This window comes from Zingiber officinale, chromosome 4B, assembly GCF_018446385.1.
Source record: "Zingiber officinale cultivar Zhangliang chromosome 4B, Zo_v1.1, whole genome shotgun sequence".
NCBI lineage: Eukaryota > Viridiplantae > Streptophyta > Magnoliopsida > Zingiberales > Zingiberaceae > Zingiber > Zingiber officinale.
In genome coordinates this window covers 115,686,168-115,705,051 of record NC_055993.1, presented here as the reverse complement: position 1 = coordinate 115,705,051, position 18,884 = coordinate 115,686,168, and the positions used below count along the sequence as shown (strand labels likewise).

The following is an 18,884-nucleotide window of genomic DNA, read 5'->3' as shown; positions in this document are numbered from 1 at the left end:
GGTTGAACTTATTTTCTAGTGGCCAATGTTGCTATAGAATATTCTGTTGGGGGGCATCTAATCTTGTTCCAGTAACCCTTCAGTATATAACTGACCAATCATAGTGAATGATAATAATTTCATCTATGACTATGGTAGAGAAAGCACTTAGCAGGCAGCCAAAAGATTGAAGAGCAATGCGACTATGCATCCACAATCATGTCCAAATAAAAATTTATTCTCTTGTAGATTTTCTCCTTCTTTAAAAAATTTATATGGTATGTATTGCCTAGTTGTCTCCATCAAGACCGGTCCAAAGTTTGAATAAAGGAGGTTGCCGGCCAGTCGTTAAACATAGTCAAATGTTATGTATGGATGCAACAAAATATTACGCTAATGGTAGGTTGTTCTGTGGGCATACATTAGAGGGTATGACTGCAATGTTTTGACAAGGATTGATATATCTCTATGAGAACTAGAGTGTACTGTTAAATATGGATTAAATTTTGTGTCGAGTCAGTCGAAATAGGCAAAATATTTCGTTTCGCTTGCTGATTGGCACGACCTAGCACCAGGCCCAATGGCAACCGCGGAGGTGTCGCGCGACCCTGTGGTCTCCGCCGAAGGCTCGCTCGATCGCTGAGGCCGGGCCAGAGGGGTTGTGCGACCCTAGTGGCTGCTTCGGAGGAGTCGTGTGACCCTAGCAATGGCATTGGAGTGGTCATGCGATCCCGCGACTGGAGGGGTCATGCTAGGTATCGTGAGCGGGCGGGTTTTTAATTAAATTTGAGAATTTGGTTGATTATCTCATTCAACTCCTAGCTATGATAAGGATAATACAAAGAGACTTAAATAAACCCTAATAAAATCATCTAATTAATTATATATTTTATTTATTTTAATTCTAAAAATATTTAATAAAATTTTTATTTATTTATTTCTCTATATTTTTCCCTTTTTTAAAAATTATTTTATATTTTTATTTTTTAAATATTTCATTTTTAATTATTATATTTTATATTAAAAAAATATCATGGACAATCGCGCAACTCCTGTGGCCTCATATGGGTCACGTGAGCAGGCCAGGGATGATAATCTAAAAAGTTTAATTAAACCCCTAATAAAATTATCTAATTAACTATATAGATTATTTATTTTAATTCTAAAAATGTAATTAATTAAATTGCCAAAGGGATCGTGCGACTCCAAGACCGCGCTGAAAGGGTTGCACGAGTTGGATTGTGCGTCGATGTCTTAATTTTTAATTACAACTTAGTTTAATAATTTTAATCAACTCCCAACTATTATAAGGATAATTTAAATAGACTTTATTAAACCTTAATACAATTATTATATTAATTTAATATATATATATATTATTTATCATTTGTATTTTTTAAATTTTATGGTTTTTTAAATATTTAAGTTAAATTTCTTATTTTTGTTAATATATTTTATATTAGAAAAATACCAAAACGATATTAGTACGACATATACCGAAACATCGACGACCGAAACTCTGATATGACTCAAAATTTTAAACCATGGTGTGAATTACTAGGGGTGTCAATTCTGTTAATATATTTTATATTAGAAAAATACCAAAACGATATTAGTACGACATATACCGAAACATCGACGACCGAAACTCTGATATGACTCAAAATTTTAAACCATGGTGTGAATTACTAGGGGTGTCAATTCGGGTGGGTCGGGTCGGGTTGAGTTTTTTTTTTTTAACCCGAACCCGACCCGAACCCGAGTTCAACCCAAAACACCCCAACCCGAACCCGAACCCGACCAACCCGATCAACCCGAACCCGACCCATATAACCCGAAAATCCGATTCAAAACGACTTTTTTGGGCTATTTCCTCTATAATTCTTCACTTTTATCTCAATACTCCATCATTATCATACAAACATGATATTAATATACATAAAAACATCTAAATTTTTAAAATAAAATTTGATTTAACCCAAAAAATCCCACAAAACCTTATATTTAAGCCATCACGGGTCAACCCGAACCCGACCCGACCCAACTCGAAAATTTTTTACTCTCCAACCCGAACCCGACCCGAACCCGAAAATGCCCAACCCGAACCTGATTTTTTTCGGGTCGACTCGGGTTGGGTCGTCAGGTCGGGTTCATTTTTGACACCCCTATGAATTACACTCATGTTGGATAAGAACAAACATTATAAGAATATGCGTCTTAGATTTGGAACATAGAACTTAGGAACACTCACTAACAAGACAATGAAAATAATAGATATGATGATTAGAAGAATAATTAATATTTTGTAATTACAAGGGACAAAATGGGTAGAGAAGAAAATAAAGACGATAGAGAACTAAGTATTAAGTTACCTTACACAGGAAAGTAAAATGATAAATTAAATATTATTATAGATAATTCTTTAAAGGACAAAGTAAGAGTATTAGGAAGGGAGATAGGATTATAACTCTTAAATTAGCATGAGCAAAAGAAAATATTAATGTAATTAACATATATGTACTTCAAATAAGATTAGATGAAGACACCAAACATAAGTTTTGGTAACACCTAGATGAGCTAGTAAAAAAAATTCTAACAAACGAGATGATTTTAATAAGAGAAGATCTAAATGGGCAAGTAGGAAATAAGGAATATGAACGGGTGCATGAATGCTATAATTTTGGAACATGAAATAAAGAGAAAATTATATTGGATTTTGCAATAGCTTGTAAACTTATAATAGCTAATATATTTTTTCAAGAAAAGAGAAGAATACTTAGTTTGACGTGGAATGATTCATATAGCCAACTTGAATAAGTAGTGGAAGTTAAAAGATGCGCAACAAAGTATCTTTAAAGAGAGGGTGGAAGCACAAGTATTAGGAGAAATACATAGTGACTTGAATATGACATGATAAGATGATGTTAAATTTTAAAATAGTGACTAAGAGCGTATTTGGTGAGTCAAGAGGACGAGAATTAAATAAAGAATCTTAATAGTAGAATAATGAAGAACAAGAGTGAAGAAAAATAAAAAAATATGCAGTAGCTAAGAAAGAGGCCTAGAAAGCACCGAGTGAAACTAAAAATGATGCTTTCGAATGGTTGTATTGACAACTTGATAAAAAGAAGGGGGAAAGAGACATATATAGTATAGTTACGGCAAAAGAGAGAAAAACAAGGGATCTTATTTAAATAAGATGCATTAAACACAAATTGAATATGATACTAGTGAAGGATGAGGAAATAAATGAGATGGAAGGGGTATTTTAATCATCTTCTCAATTGGAGAGTTGGATGATCAATTTAGCTTAACAATTTAAGTTGGTCAAAGGAGTATAGAAAAGGATGTTAGTGTAGAGTATATTGAGACAATTAAGGATAAGGATGTAATGACAAAAGTGAAAACTCTAGAAGGATTAATTGAAACATTTCCCGTTTAAAATAGGGTTATATTAAGGATTAACTCTGAATTTATAATTTTTATACTAGTTATGGATGAACTCACTGGACATACATAAGATACATTACCATGATGCATGTTGTTATAGATGATATTACTTTGGTAGATGAGATACGTGAATTATTAAATGCTAAGTTTGAATCTTAGTAGGAGACACTAGAAATTAGACCTGCTCTATATATGAATTGAATGTTGGGCTATGAGCGAGCACACGAGCAAAATATAAGAATCGCTAAAATGAGAATGTTAAGGTAGATGTGCAGACATCCGAAGATGAAATGAGAATATTAGAGTCGGAATTATACTTATTGAGAGAAATTTCGAGAGACACGTTTAAAATGATATGAACATATAGGCGGTCAATAAATGTTCTAATTAGGGTATGTGAGTCATTGATAATTACACACATTAATCGGGGAAGAGGGAAAGCCCAAGAAGACTTAGTTAGCAACAATTAAAGGGGATAAAATTTATTTAAATATAAATAATAATATACTATGAGATCGAGCCTAATGACGTAGGAGGATTATGTAGCCAACCTCGTTTAGTGGGATAAAGATTTGGTTGTTTATTAAGATTGATGTATGGCTTCCCAATGTGACATGGGTATATAAACCAATCTTTTAGGTAGGTTCACTAACAATTCACATAATTGAGACTAATATATGGGAGAGGGCAATAGTGAATATTTGTGTTGACTCGCCAATTGAGTGATTGTAAACTGTAGGCTGTGGCTCTACATGACTGGTAGTGTATAATGGTTGCAAACAATTGGGAAATGCTACTTAGAGGAGAGGATTAGATCCTTGAAGATGAGTACTTGAAGATGCTGCAGCTAGTCACTGCCTCAAGCAATCAAATACAATGGGCTGATTGTGATTTTCATGTCAATGAACAATAATCTCAATAAGGAACTCAAATGGTCTGTTTAGATGAAATTAAGGATTTTTTTCTGGAATTTGTTCTAGAGAATGCTTATTATTGCTATCTTTCCCTTGGTTTAATTGAGTTGAATCTCAAAAGGGCTTCTTTGTATAAATGTCTTATTTTGCTACTTAAAATCATTACAACTACTTCCTGCTGAATCCATCGTCAATGAAATATTATTGCTGTTACCAATTATCCTCTTAAAATTTTCTTATAATTCATAAATGTGAAAAGTAAATGACTTACAAGTTACCCATCCGATTATTGATTTCTAGTGAATTAGTTTGTGTTTTTTCTTTTGCAGGGATCTTTCGATTCCCTTCAAGAGAGAAATTTGGAGTTGGAGGGTGAGCTTCAAAGAGCTAAAAAATATAATGGCAATACACTTGAAAAATTACATGAAATGGAAGCGAAGTGTCTACAACTTCAAGGAAACTTGAGCAAGTATGCATTTAACTCCTGAAATATGTGCAAATTAACGTCTGAAACATCATTATTGATATGCTTTTCCTTACTTTTCTTGGAGTTACCTATTGAACATTGGTAGGTCTACTTTAGTTTCTTCAAGTTAAAATAAGGAGAGCTACTTGTTTTCTCCACTCACATGGACAAGGCTGGCCCTGCTAATTTATACTCGCATATGATATGCACCTATGTTATTATAATATTTATCTGCGGTGGTTGGATGGAAAATTCTACATTCATTATGGACAGTTATTTAGTTTTGTGATTGTTATTTGTTATAATATAATATTTCTTTTTCCATAATCTGATGTTTTCCATTTCTGTAGGTTTGAGGAGAAGCTTATCAGTTTAGAAGATGAGAATCACATCCTTAGGCAAAAGTCATTTAGCTTTTCTCCTATGCACAATCATTCTGGGGTTGTCAATTTCAAATCATACTCTGAGGTCTTTTCTTTCATGATTTTCTGTCTCTCTGTTGCTTTAGAGACTTTGAAAAAACCATTTACATTTTTATTTTTTCTCATGTGTGAACAGAAATACTCTAGTGCACTTGTACTTCCTAGAACAGAGGATACAGTGGTAAGATGAAATTGCTTGATTAGTTTTTAATTTTCAAATCAATGTTTGGCTCAGAACTACTGATCATTGTTGATTCCAGGAAACTCCTCCCTCAAAAACTATCCCTCCATTAACCTTATCAGCATCTCGAAGAGCAAGGAAAATTGTTGAGAGACATGAGGTAATGATTTATTATTTTACAGTCTCGTCAGGTTTTTTCTTTTGTTTATAACATGATTTTTCCTGAAGACTCTCAAGATAGCATACATGAGGATGGATTTATTGGACAACACTTTTTTAGTAAAAGATTCTATATATAAAGAGGAGAAAGGATTCAACCTACAGAAGATTGACTCATTTAAAATTCTCTTATTGCTAGGAATATATGGAATAAAACTAGTTTAACACACTTCACTAAACTGAAGGATAAAAGTTGGGTCATGCTCAACTTGTACAACTTGATGAAAAGGGGAGCTAGTAGACGCCCTGAGGTCAAGAGAAATTATGCCAAGTTATAAGCATAGTTTAAAATTTCGAACAGTTTCAGAGTTTTGGTATTTGATCGGAACGATTCGGTTTCGGTACCTTATTGTGCCATTTCGATACGGTTTTGGTATTTTTGTAATATAAAATATATTAATAAAAAATATTTTAAAAACAAAAAATATGAAAAAATAAAATAAAAATTAAAGAAATACATATGATAAATAAATAAATTTTATTATATATTTTTAGAATTAAAATAAATTATATATATATAAAATTAATGCGATAGTTTTATTAAGGTTTAATAAAATCTATTTAGATTATCTCTACTATAGCTGGGAGTTAACTGAAATTGTTAAAGTTAAGTTTTAATTAAAAATTAGGACACCGACGTGCAACCTAGCTCGTGCGACCACTCTGGCGCGGTCAAGGGGTCATGCAACGTCTCTGTGGGACGTGCCGGTCTCTGCATCGTATCGATTGACAGGCGAATCAAAATGTTTCGCTTGTGCCACTCGGTATGACACGAGATTTTAAACCATAGTTATAAGGAGTCATAATATTCATAATAGATACATTATTTTGTTAGTGTTTTCTCTCCCAAAGCATGATATGATCGATTAAATACTGTTTTGGCTGTGTTTTCAATATAAAAATACATTAATAGTTTATTATATGAATACCCTTCTTTTTATTAGGTCCTCACTTATAGTGTGTTTTCATATGTTGAACTATCTTCATACTTCTTACCCTTCTCTCCCTCACCCCCTCCCACCTGACATAGTAGAAACTATTTAATCATTGGATTCGAACATGAGAAACAATGTTCTAAAGACTTGTTGATTTAGCACAATACTAGAAATAGACATCCAAAACATGCAGCTTTGGGAAAAGGAACGACAAAAAATATTAATAAAAACTACCCTAAAATCAACTAAATAACTAATTTCAATAGTCTCAAAACCATAACTCTACAAAAACGAAAATACCCTTAATTATAAATCCTAAAAGATAATAAAATGACTAAAATAATTCTGAGCCTCCGAAAAGTCTTAAGCAATGTTTTTTGAGCCTAAGATTGGGCCGTTATGGGTTTTACCCCATAATAAATGTAGATCTTTGAATGAGCTTTGTTTTGATATATTATGACCCCGTAATTCAATCCGATGCAAGCGTTATGACCTCAAAGTTTCCGCATCACCATCCCCCTTCTGCCTTCATCCCATCTTTCCTCCTTCCTTCCATTTTGTCTTTTCATTTATGAGTTGTCTTGATGGTTATTGGAAAGCAGTGGATTGGAGATGAGGTAGGAGTTGGAGAGGAGGCAAGATGGAGGATTTGTTGGAGTGATGGTGGGTGCTATTGGTGTAGTGCAAGGCAAGGGTTCTGCCAAAGTTTGTCATGTGTAAGCGGATATGTGGTAGAACAAGTGGTTTCATAGAGAGGTGGAAGAGAGAAGATGGAGCACCGGCAAAAGTGTTAAGGTAAGATTTTGGTGGCCAGATGTGGGAGAGAAAAAGGTGGATGACAAGAAAAGGAGAAGAGAGAATTCTTAGACTTTTGGTAGAGAAGAGAAAGAGGTGAGGCGGAAGAGTGAAGAGGGTATGTGAGGAAGGTGACAAGAGATGAGGTGCAAACAAGAGAAAGGGAGAGGTAAAAATATTTATAAACTCATATAAGTTCAAAATATACATTGGCATGTCTATTTTGGGATTATAATAATATTCAAAATATAAAAGTTAACATGTCAAATTTCTAACAAACATGTGAGTAATTCTTCAAATTAAATTTTTCAATGCACATAATTGAGTGAGCAATTTATGTAGGTTTGGTCTTTTATTGAAACAACATATTGTCTGAAATTGGAATTTGAGTGATTATTTATATTAACCTATCCCATTTAGTGAGATAAAGTTTGGTTGTTGTTGTTGTTGAGTGATCATTTATATACAATGACAATTCAATTTTCTAGGCTTGGTTCATACATGAAGATGATTATTGGAGACAAATTGTTGCTATAGTATGAGTTAAGATTATAACCATGAGAGAAAGGATTGGAATACATGTCTAGCAATCACGACAGCTTTATAAACCTGAAATTTGATTCAACAATTATTGAATCAGCAAAGAAGCACTTTATAACTTAGGAGACCTGAAATTTGATTCGACAATTATTGAATCAGCAAAGAAGATTAGGAATTCAAAATAGTAAGATGCAGATGCATGATTATCAACTTCAACCAGAATTGTAATGATGCATCCTTCTCAACATTCCAGCAATCATGGTGCTATGACAACACTAAGAACACCTTCATGAATGACAATCTAACATAATAGCAAAGCGATATAGCATAACTATGGTAGCTATCAACTACTACTACAACAACAACAACCAAGCCTTGTCCCTTTAGGTGGTATCGGTTGTATGAATCCTTTTACGCAATTGAGTTCTATCTCTTACTATATCATCATCTATACTTAAATGAATTTTGTCTGGTGTTATTGGTGCTAACTAAGTCTTTTTTGGGTCTTCCTTTTCCTTGTTTGATATGCGTGTTTGTTATAGTTTCACATTGCCTAACTGGAGCATTTATTTGTCGTCGAAGTACATGTTCGTACCATCTTAAACGTGTCTCTCAGAGTTTTTCCTCATTAGATGCTCTCATTTATTATTTTGTCCATTTTTCTATATCCACATATCCACCTTAACATCCTCATCTCTGCAAGTTTTATCTTCTGCTCATGCTCTTGAGTCATAGCTCAACATTCAGCTCCATATAACATAACAAGTCTAATTGCAGTTTTATATTACTTTCCTTTAAGTTTAGGGGTACTTTACGGTCACATAAAACACTCGACGCTTTTCTCCATTTCAACCATCCTACTTATATTCTATATAAGACATCTCTCTCAATCCCTCCATCGTTTTGCAAAATTGATCCTAAATATTTAAAACTCTTAGTTTCGCACAACTCGTTATCTCTTATCTTAACAATTTTCTCATTACGTCTAATATTGCTAAATTTAAATTCCATATATTTTATCATTGATCTACTAAACCTAAAACCTTTCTCTTCTAGTGTTTCGTGCCAAATATTCTAGTTTAACATTTACTCCTTCACGTGTTTCATCTACCAAAATAATATCATCTACAAAAACATGCACTATGGTACTGAATATGTGCAGTGAGTTCGTCTATAATTAGTGTAAAAAGATAGAGACTTAAAGCTGATCCTTGATGTAACCCTATCTTCATTGGAAATGCGTTAGTTACTCCGCCTCAAGTCTTACTCTGGTTGTTACATCCTTGTACATATTCTTAATTAGTTCAATATATGTTACGCTAACACCTCTCTTTTCTAAAATTCTTTATATAATTTCTAGAGACTCTATTATAAGCTTTTTCTAAGTCAATGAATACCAAGTGTAGATCTTATTTTTGCTCTCGATATTTTTTAATTAATTGTCTAAGAAGATGTATAGCTTCTATTATCGACCTTCTAAGCATGCACCAAAATTGATTTTCAGTGTGTGGTCTCATTTCTTAATCTTTTTTCTATTATTTTTTCTCAAAGTTTTATAGTATGACTCAATAGTTTAATACCCCTATAGTTTGCACAATTTTGTACATCTCTCTTGTTCTTATATAAAGGAACTAGAGTACTTATCCTCCATTGATCTATCATTTTTTTTCATTTTCAATATCATGTTAAATAATTTTGTAAGACATTCAATACCTTGTTTCCCTAGACACTTTCATACCTCTATCAAAATATCATCTAGTCCAACGACTTTTCCATTGTGCATCCTATTTAAAGTTTGTTCTACTTTTGAAGTTTGAATTCTACGATAAAAATTTAAATTTTTATACTCATTTGATCTACTTAATTACCTAAGTTCAGTTGATCACCTAAACCTTCATAAAAAAGTTGATAAAAATATCTCTTCCACCGCTCTTTTATTTCATCGTTTACTAGTACCTTATTACATTCATCTTTAATATATGTTATTTGGATAAGATCTCTTGTTTTCCTTTCTTTTACGTTAGTCATTCTATAAATATCTCTTTCCCCTTCTTTTGTATACAATTTTTGATATAATCGTTGAAAAGTTTCATTTTTTGCTTCCTTTACTACTTTTTTAACTTCTTTCTTGGCTATTGTATAGTTTTAAGTTTTCCTCATTCTTACAAATATGTAATTCCTTATAAGGTATTCATTTTTCCTTCACTTTCTCTTTACTTTCTCATTTCACCACCAAAATTTCTTACTTAGTGGTGTATGCCCTTTTGACACACCGAGTACACTCTTAGCTACTATTTTCAATTTTGATGCTATCTTATCCCATGTAGTATTAGAGTTAATGTATATTTCATCTAATACTTGTACTTTTACCTTCTCCTTAAATATATTGTGTTTCCCATCTTTGGCTTGACTTAAGTGAGGATGCTTGTGGTTTTAGCTACCATCCGTATTAATACTAGTAAATATACTAGACGTCAATCTGTAAGTATTTGTAAATATTTTCATGTAATTATCAATAATTATAATTATATATAAATTATTAGTAAATAGTTTTTTATAATTACCAGAGAATAACATATTGCATGTAAATTATCAATAAATTACAAGTAAAAAATTAATTAATTACAATTAATTAGTTAATTTTAAGTTATAACCTAGAAAGTAAAATTAGCACAAAGTTGTAATTAATAACTCAATTAAATATGTATTAGCATACCAGCATAACATGATAGCTTCCAATAAAAGTCTAAAACTTATGCACAATTTTCACGGGCCACTCATTGATCAATTGTGCTGTTAGCATATATTCTTAAGTACTTGCTAGCAAACCAACTTGAGATCCAAAATATGTTCTATTATTAGCATTGCTTTTATGCATTCACAATTTGTGTTTTTGAGTTTGTTAGATATTTTTACTGTGTTCTAGCTCGATCATAGACGTGTGCATGAAAGAACCTCCTCCTCTAGCCATACTCCTTTTTTTTTTTTTGGATAAATAAAAATATATTGAATCCAAAGACTGTTCCATATAGCTAATACCAACATCAACTATTTCATATAGCTAATGGGAAGCCATCACTAACCAACATGATTTGGTTGTCGGCCTCCCTACATTGGATGAGATGATATAGGGGATCATCGAGCGCTTGGTTTAGATGGCTTTGGGTCTAAATTTTTCAAACAAGCTTGGGGCACGATTGGAGGGGATTTTATTGCAGCTATCCTAGAATTTTTCATCAGTGGTAAATTGCTCTGAAGATGGAATCACACATTGATATCTCTTGTCCCAAAGTTAGCCCATGTGAGCACAGTAGTAGTCTATTAGATTACCGACCAATTTCCTATTGTATATTGTTTTACAAGGTTCTCTCTAAGCTTCTGGCGAGCAAACTGTTGACTACATTGGACCATATCTTACGTCAGCCATAGGCAACATTTGTACAGGGTCGCCTCATCACAGATAACATCCACCTTGCCTAGGAGCTTTTTTGAAAATACAAGAAACACATCTTACCTAGGAGCATTATGAAGATTGACCTTCAAAAGGCTTTTGACTCTGTACATTGGAATTTCTTGTATGAGACACTTATTGGGTTGAACTATCTGAAACAATTTATTATGTGGATTATGGAGTGTGTGACTACCACCTCATTTTCAGTAGCCATTAACGGAGGATCTTTTGGACTCTTTAGAGAAGCTAGAGGCTTGAGACTGGTAACCCATTGTCACCATATTTATTTGACATTTGTATAGAGATTTTTGGGAGGCTATTATAATAGCTTCCGTTTCCACCCTAAGTGTGCTCATCTCAAACCGGCTCATCTGACTTACATAGATGATCTATTTCTATTTAGCAGAGGTGATGAAGCTTTAGTTAACACATTGACTACTTGCTCACAGATAACTTGGCTTCAAGTTAATAGATTGAAGTCATGTATTTACCTAGCAGGAGTTGATGACACGACTCGTAGGCGACTTCTTTCCGGCATGGGCTTTCAAGAGGGCACTATTCCCTTTAGATATCTTGGGATTCCAATAGTTGTGGAGCGTCTTCGGATTTTGGATTACAACCCATTTCCTGATTCTTTAGTCTAACAAATAAATGCATGGCCGAAGAAGACGCTATCCTATGGAAGCAAAGCGCAACTTATTACTTCCGTCCTATGGGGAATAGTGAGAGAACCCGTGACACACTATCTATGACTCCAACATATAAAGTACCACAAGTAATTCAAGCCAAAGAAAATTTCGTCCCATATGAACTTCAAGTTTCAACAGTTATCTTTTGAAGGAAAATTTCAGAAGCTCCTAACAACATAAGTGTCACGCCCCAGGTAGTCCCTGTCCGAAGAAATTTCGGCAGCATCTCCCCTGTATGGGTGACAATATGAATCCAGAATACATATATCTCTATACCTCGGCCACACACGGCCGGAATAATACAATACAAATAAGAAACATCCACGCAGTTATATTCAACATTTCCACACAGATATAATATGAACAATCCACGCAGTTATATAAAGAAAGAACGATATAAAATCCTCGAAGATATATGTAAACATCCTACTCCACTACAACGAAGAAAGACAAAATCCACGAAGTAATGAAAATATCCGCAGCGGAAAACCAAAAGTAGTAAACCCAATGTTCGTCATAAAGTCCACAATACAAACTCACATCACAAGTATACGTATAAAAGCGAATACAGAAGACGATGTCTAGAAATCCTCGCGACCAAGGGGCTAGCGACTGGAATCTCTCCTGACGGCCTCAACCTGAAAAATAGTAACAACGGGGTGAGTTCAAAGAACTCAGCAGGTAATCCAATAGATATGTACAGCAACATATAACTACTAGCAATATCCTAAGGTACAGTCTCCTAAACCATAGGATCTATAGTACAGTTCCCTAACAGTACAATCTACGGTACAGTCTCCTAACAGTATAACAGATATGCATAGCTGAAATAAACTGTAATAACCAACAATAGGCATAAAGTACAGTCTATAGCAAGAATAACAAGAAGATGCATAACTGAAATAAACTGTACTCACCTGCGAGGCTTGGGCGAATGACTGTGGACATACACAGATAAAGATAGTCATAGCAAATACGCATGTATCCTGTATGCATGTCAATCATATGCAGTCACCCAAGTGCACCATCTAATGTGCAACAATCACAATAAATGCAATCTGTGCACATGATGCAATATGACATGGTCACCCCTGACGCCAACAAGATCTCTCACACAATGGTGAGACCGCGTGGGTAGGTCGTGACATCGCCATCACTACCCCCGAAGAGTGACCGAGTGGACGGGATGTTGTCGAGCTACCTCAGACATAGTGAGGGAGCGCAACGCTCTCATCTCCCGGTACACAATGACGGGGAGGGACCCCTGTCTGCAACCCCGCTGCAGTCGCACTACCCATGAGCGAACCAGCGGTGCACCACCGAGCAACCTACCATACACACCCTAAGTGCTGTGCCACTACCCATGCAGTGGTCACGTGTGTAGAGGTCCATGTAGCCGGCCGACGAGCTCAACAACAATGGAGTCGTCAATCGCCCAGCATGCAATCATGCGATATGGTGCGTGCGGCTACAGTATGTCATACCTGAACATATCCTCCTCCATATGCGTAGGTGCCAAAAAGGTAAACGCATATATAACAAAGATATAAGCAACATGAATCTAACAACATATAACAAGTATCTACAGCAACAAAACCTGTGTAGATAAGCACTATAAATATCCATCTCTATAAACATACGTACACATGGTAAACAATAAAGGTATACCAGACGAAAGTATAGCAGATAACAGTAGCAACATGTATCAAGTATCAAATAACTAAATCAGGGAGGTGCTAAAGCTACCAATACCACTAGTCATATATATACTAAACTAACGTATAGCAGACAACAGTAGCAACATGTATCAGGTATCAACTAAGCTAACACCGAGGAAATGCTAACTCTACCAATCACTAGTAATTATATATAAGCTACACATATCATAAGACAATATCAAAAAGATAAGTCAAAGGGTACCCGCCTCCAATAGAAGGTACAGTCAATCCAAATCCGAAGTCGAGACGCCCGTCTCGAATCAGAGTCCTGCGTCAAACAATATATATATATTTTATTTAGCTAAATCCAAAGAATAGCCAAATAAAATCCCTAAAATCAAATTAGGGCAAAACACTAATCAACATAACCACAACTTACCTAACTAAACCTAATGGTCGACTAGGGTTAGTTACCTAATCCCTAATCACCAATTTGATTAGAAATCCAAACTTAGATTAGATCCAATAGTTAACTAGGGTTAATTGCTTAATCCTAATTATTCCATTAGATTAAATCTACGTAAATAAATCTAATCATAAACAACAACTAGTAATCCAATTACTCCTAATTCAAACCTACACATCATGTATCAACTAACGATACACTAACCATCATACTTATCACCATCTAAATCTAATAACAACCTCCAATCAAACATACACATAAACACCTATCATAACCGTAAATCTAAATATGATCTACCACATGGATCAATTACTCTAATTCATATCATAAACCTAAATTAACTAACCTACAGCAAGATCAAAATCATACCTCAATTCCACAGCTACTGTGGCTATTGGGACAAGAGGATTGTTGCTGCCGAGACCAAGAAATTGCTGGAATCTACCTCTCTGCCCGGATGCAATTACTGACCACCAACCAAAAACCCCACAGTACTCAACCTGCTGAATCACCCGGATCAAAAAGGAATCAAGCAAAGATCACATATCAACATGAAATGGTGATCTCTGATCAAGCAACACATAATTCCAACTAGCACTCACCTTCAACCGGAACCTCAATTAGCAACAAGGAAGAGGAGACCCAAGATCACCTTCACAGAACCTATCTCACTGGATCAATCGGCTCAATCAATGAATCAAGCAAAAGGATCACCAATCCAAACACCAATCGAATCAACCACCTAACCTTACCTGAGATTGCCGACAGTCAAAGAGAAAGGTAAGAATCAAGGAAGAAGTCTCGAAGCTAGGCACAAACCTAAGAACAGAACAGAGAAAGAATCGATCACTTACCCTCGGAGCCCTAAACGCCTCTTCCTGTCGGCAAATCGGTGGATCTGGCTTGATCCAGCGGCGTCGATCGGAGAATAAAAGGGTCGGCACGCGCAGGGAGAAGGGCTCGGGAAGGGTTTAGAAGAGATCCAGATGATCCAAGCCTCCTGGTTCGATCTCCGGCGATGTACTCCTCAGGCGACGACCACGATTGCCGAAGGTTCGCCAGCTTCGGTTCGTCCGCGAGAGAGAACGAGAGGAAGAAGGGAAAAAGGATCGGGATCGGCGATGGGTTAGGGGAGGAAATAAGAAAAGAAAGGAAGAAGGGATTTATAATTAAAAACATTTTCTCACTTAAATGGGTATCCCAAACAGGCTTTAACCGTACCCGTAATTGATCCCCTCAAACCCATCGTACGAGCTCCGAAAAATTCCCAGAAAATTCCTAAAAATTCCGGAAAAATTCTATAAGGCTATTTTCCAAATAACCCTATTAATTAAATTTTCCGAGATCTCACAATAAGAATCAAATAGTCTCTAACTCTTTACCACACAAGTCAAAGAACAAAATTTATTAACATGCTTAGCAACAGTGTGCTATGCAATTCTATCTCATCTCCTCAGTTACTCTACCTCCACGTCCTCTATCACGTTCTTGGGGTCATTTCCTTCATCTGCATCATTTACATTGTGAGCTCACAGACCCTGCAAGTCTATTCCATATGTAGGTATAAAACAGAAATAGCAAAACAAGTTCTAAAGCAAGAAAAAAAATACGAAACCAGATCTTACTTCTTCTTCAAGGTGAAATTAAACATAACGTGTTAAGAATTGTATTTTGTTAACAACGAACAGTCTTGTATTCACAAAAAGAAAGTTGAAACTTCAATTTAGCACAAAATAAAACAAACATGATGCAATGGTGATAACCTTTATTAGAGCACATTCATTTGTTCCTTATTCATGACCCTTGAGAGGTACCTCTTAGGAGAACATAAATTGTCTATCCATGGTCATTCTACATTTCTTTATCATTCCTGTTTGGATCCCCGGAGCTCATCCCAGGGCACCCATCCCGTACTCTCACCACTCATGATCATGTTCATCTAATTACCCTTATATGAAATTCATAACTCAATTACAACTTATCACGCAACTATACATGCACATTTCCTTTACTGACATTCATTAAAAAGGTCTACTTAGAACTTCATATAATGTATATGCAGTCTAATATCTTAAAGAAGTACTGGAAAGAAAAGAAAACAGATATTTAACTATATAAATCTCTAATTTCGGCAAATCTGCCTTGCAAAGGAAACTATACTACATCAATACAAAGAACATGTACACCACAAACCAATTCGCCACTTCCAACATCCAGAAAACCAGAATCATCACAAATAGCATGAACATGACACAACACCAAAACACACCACCAAATCTGTCTCGAGAACCCCCAAAAACCAATACAAAGAGTAGAATTCAACATAAAACCGTAACACCACTACTAAATCTGCCCCAATACCGAAAACCTTCACAAGGAAGAAACATGAAACCCAATTCAATCACCATCACTGAATCCGTCCAATACCGAAACCATCACAAGGAAGGAATATGAAATCAAAATGAAACACCCTCACTGAATCTGTTCCGGACCGAAAATCATAACTACATGGAGGAAAACAGAATTTCACCAAATCTGAGTCTCTCCCTCAGAATATTTGAAGGCAGTGCAAGAAATGTAATCAGATAACTAATTCCCAAATCCATTCCAGTGAGCCCAAGAAAACATTACAAGGAAGCAATAAAAACCATCAAAAATCTAATAAAAAATCTCCCAAACTGGTGCAACAAATCGAGTAAACCCTTGCACAGAATACAGGGATGGCATCTGAATCCCTTTGCTAGCCTACCAAAAGAAACACCATCCATACCTACAAAGGAACTACTTGCCTTTCTCCTTTTAGTGCCTCCGACATGAGCTTAACCCACAGAATAACGCGCCGGCGGTGAAGGGTAGTTGTAGAAAATCCACAACCTGTGACGATGTTCACCGAGGAAGACTCTGGCATGGCGGCACTCGTCGGCCGAGCTTCGGTTGAGACGGCAGAGAAGAGAGGAGAGGAATCGAGCGGTATGCCTTATAGGTTCATCCCCATCAATATGTCATACAAACCCCGTTTAATCCTTCAAAAAAATTCCTAAAGCCTCCCAATTATTCAATAGAAAAATTCCTTAATGAATGACTATTGTTTTATATTTTATTTTATTATTATTAGTTATAGTCACTGAATTACCTTCGTCCCAGAAAACGTCAAACTAACATAAAAATATTCAATTTCCTCATTTTTAAACATTCGATGCTAGTGGACCTTACAAGAAGAGTGCTTCTGGCTATCTATCCTACCACTACCACTGAGCATCATTGATCGTATTTACAACATTTGTAGATCGTTCATGTGGACATCGAAGCACCCACTAGTGTCATGGGCAGATATGTGTAAAACCCAAAGAGAAAAGTGGCTTGGGATTTGTGATTTACGAGCTTGGAACTTAGCCCTTTTGGCAAAAGGACTTTGATGGATACAAGTTAAGGAGGATGTGCTCTTGATAAAGTGAGTGCATCATACTTACCTGAGGCATGCAAATATATGGACATGGGCGGGAGCCCATTCGAATTCCCCTATGATCAAGCGCCTACTGTAGATACGAAACCTTATATTATTTGCTGCCAGCTCCCCGTAGGCGACCGGACAAAGACTAGCAGAGTGGTTTGCTCAGGAGGGCGGGGTGGATCATGCATATGACTTCTTTGGACATCCTAGTCCTAAGAAATGGACTCGAACAGGGTGGAAGTCTTACTTACAGCCAAGTCATATAGTTAGACTTTGGATGTTGGCAAAGAGGTATCTTCCCACAAGAGACAAACAAGATTACATAGAGGATCAACGGTGCACTTTTTGTAGATAGGTACTAGAGTTGTAGGAGAACCTATTATTCGGGGTCCCTCCTATTATGGAGTTATGGAAGAGGATTCGGGATTGACTATACATGTGGTAGGAGATGTCTACCCATCGGAGGATATTGAGAGTCTTTAGGAGATACTGTCGTGGGAGTCGAATGTTGACAAAAGCCCGACATCTTGCCTTGTCCTCTTTGGTTCACTATGTGTGGAGAGCAAGAAATAGTAATTTCTTTGATAAGGTGCAATTAGACTGCTAGAAGATTTTTAGAAGTGTGCAAATTCATATATTCTGATCCTTAGGAGTGTCCTTTGATCCGACACTTTATCAATCATGAGTCACTACTAAAGTTTACTTATTGTACGCTCTGTCAGTGCTATATATAAAATTCCACTTATCCAAATAATAATAATAATAATAATAATAATAATAATAATAATAATAATATTGGGAAGCCATCAAACACTCACCCAATCAAACCACTAGTCCCTACGAAGTACTCAATGTCTAATGCAATATCATATCAGAGTATACTTCCAAAGATCGGTATACATGAGTTTACACACTCCTAAAGATTTTCTCAATATCTAACTATCCCTCTCCAAAGAAATTTCTATTCCTTGTTTGTCAAACATAATAAATCATGGAAGACAAGGCTAGGTGACAGACCTTTGTTGAAACCCTATTCCCTTGGTAGTATCTCCCAAAGACTCGCATCATCCGCCTGTACAGATATCTCTTGTCATATACGAAGTCATTCTTTAATCCTCCTCTAAAGCTCCGCAATAGGGGGTACCCAAAGAAAAGATGCTCCAGGGACATCACCTGACAGTAGAAGGTGCACTGTCGATCTTCAAGTATTCTTTATCTCTAGTGGGGAAACGTCGTTGCGCCAACATCTAAAATGTAACTGCATGACT

At 35.7% G+C, this 18,884-nt stretch overlaps 1 protein-coding gene across 1 annotated transcript in view; it reads left to right on the top strand.

Annotated features, from left to right (window-relative positions):
* LOC121976128 (protein OPAQUE1-like) overlaps positions 1 to 18,884 on the top strand; it is a 132,842-nt gene that overhangs the window by 88,165 nt on the left and 25,793 nt on the right. The window contains exons 24-27 of the mRNA XM_042528135.1: positions 4,673 to 4,812; positions 5,160 to 5,277; positions 5,368 to 5,412; positions 5,492 to 5,572. Of these exons, the coding sequence (XP_042384069.1) occupies positions 4,673 to 4,812; positions 5,160 to 5,277; positions 5,368 to 5,412; positions 5,492 to 5,572 (384 nt within the window). The remainder of the gene's footprint in view (positions 1 to 4,672; positions 4,813 to 5,159; positions 5,278 to 5,367; positions 5,413 to 5,491; positions 5,573 to 18,884) is intronic.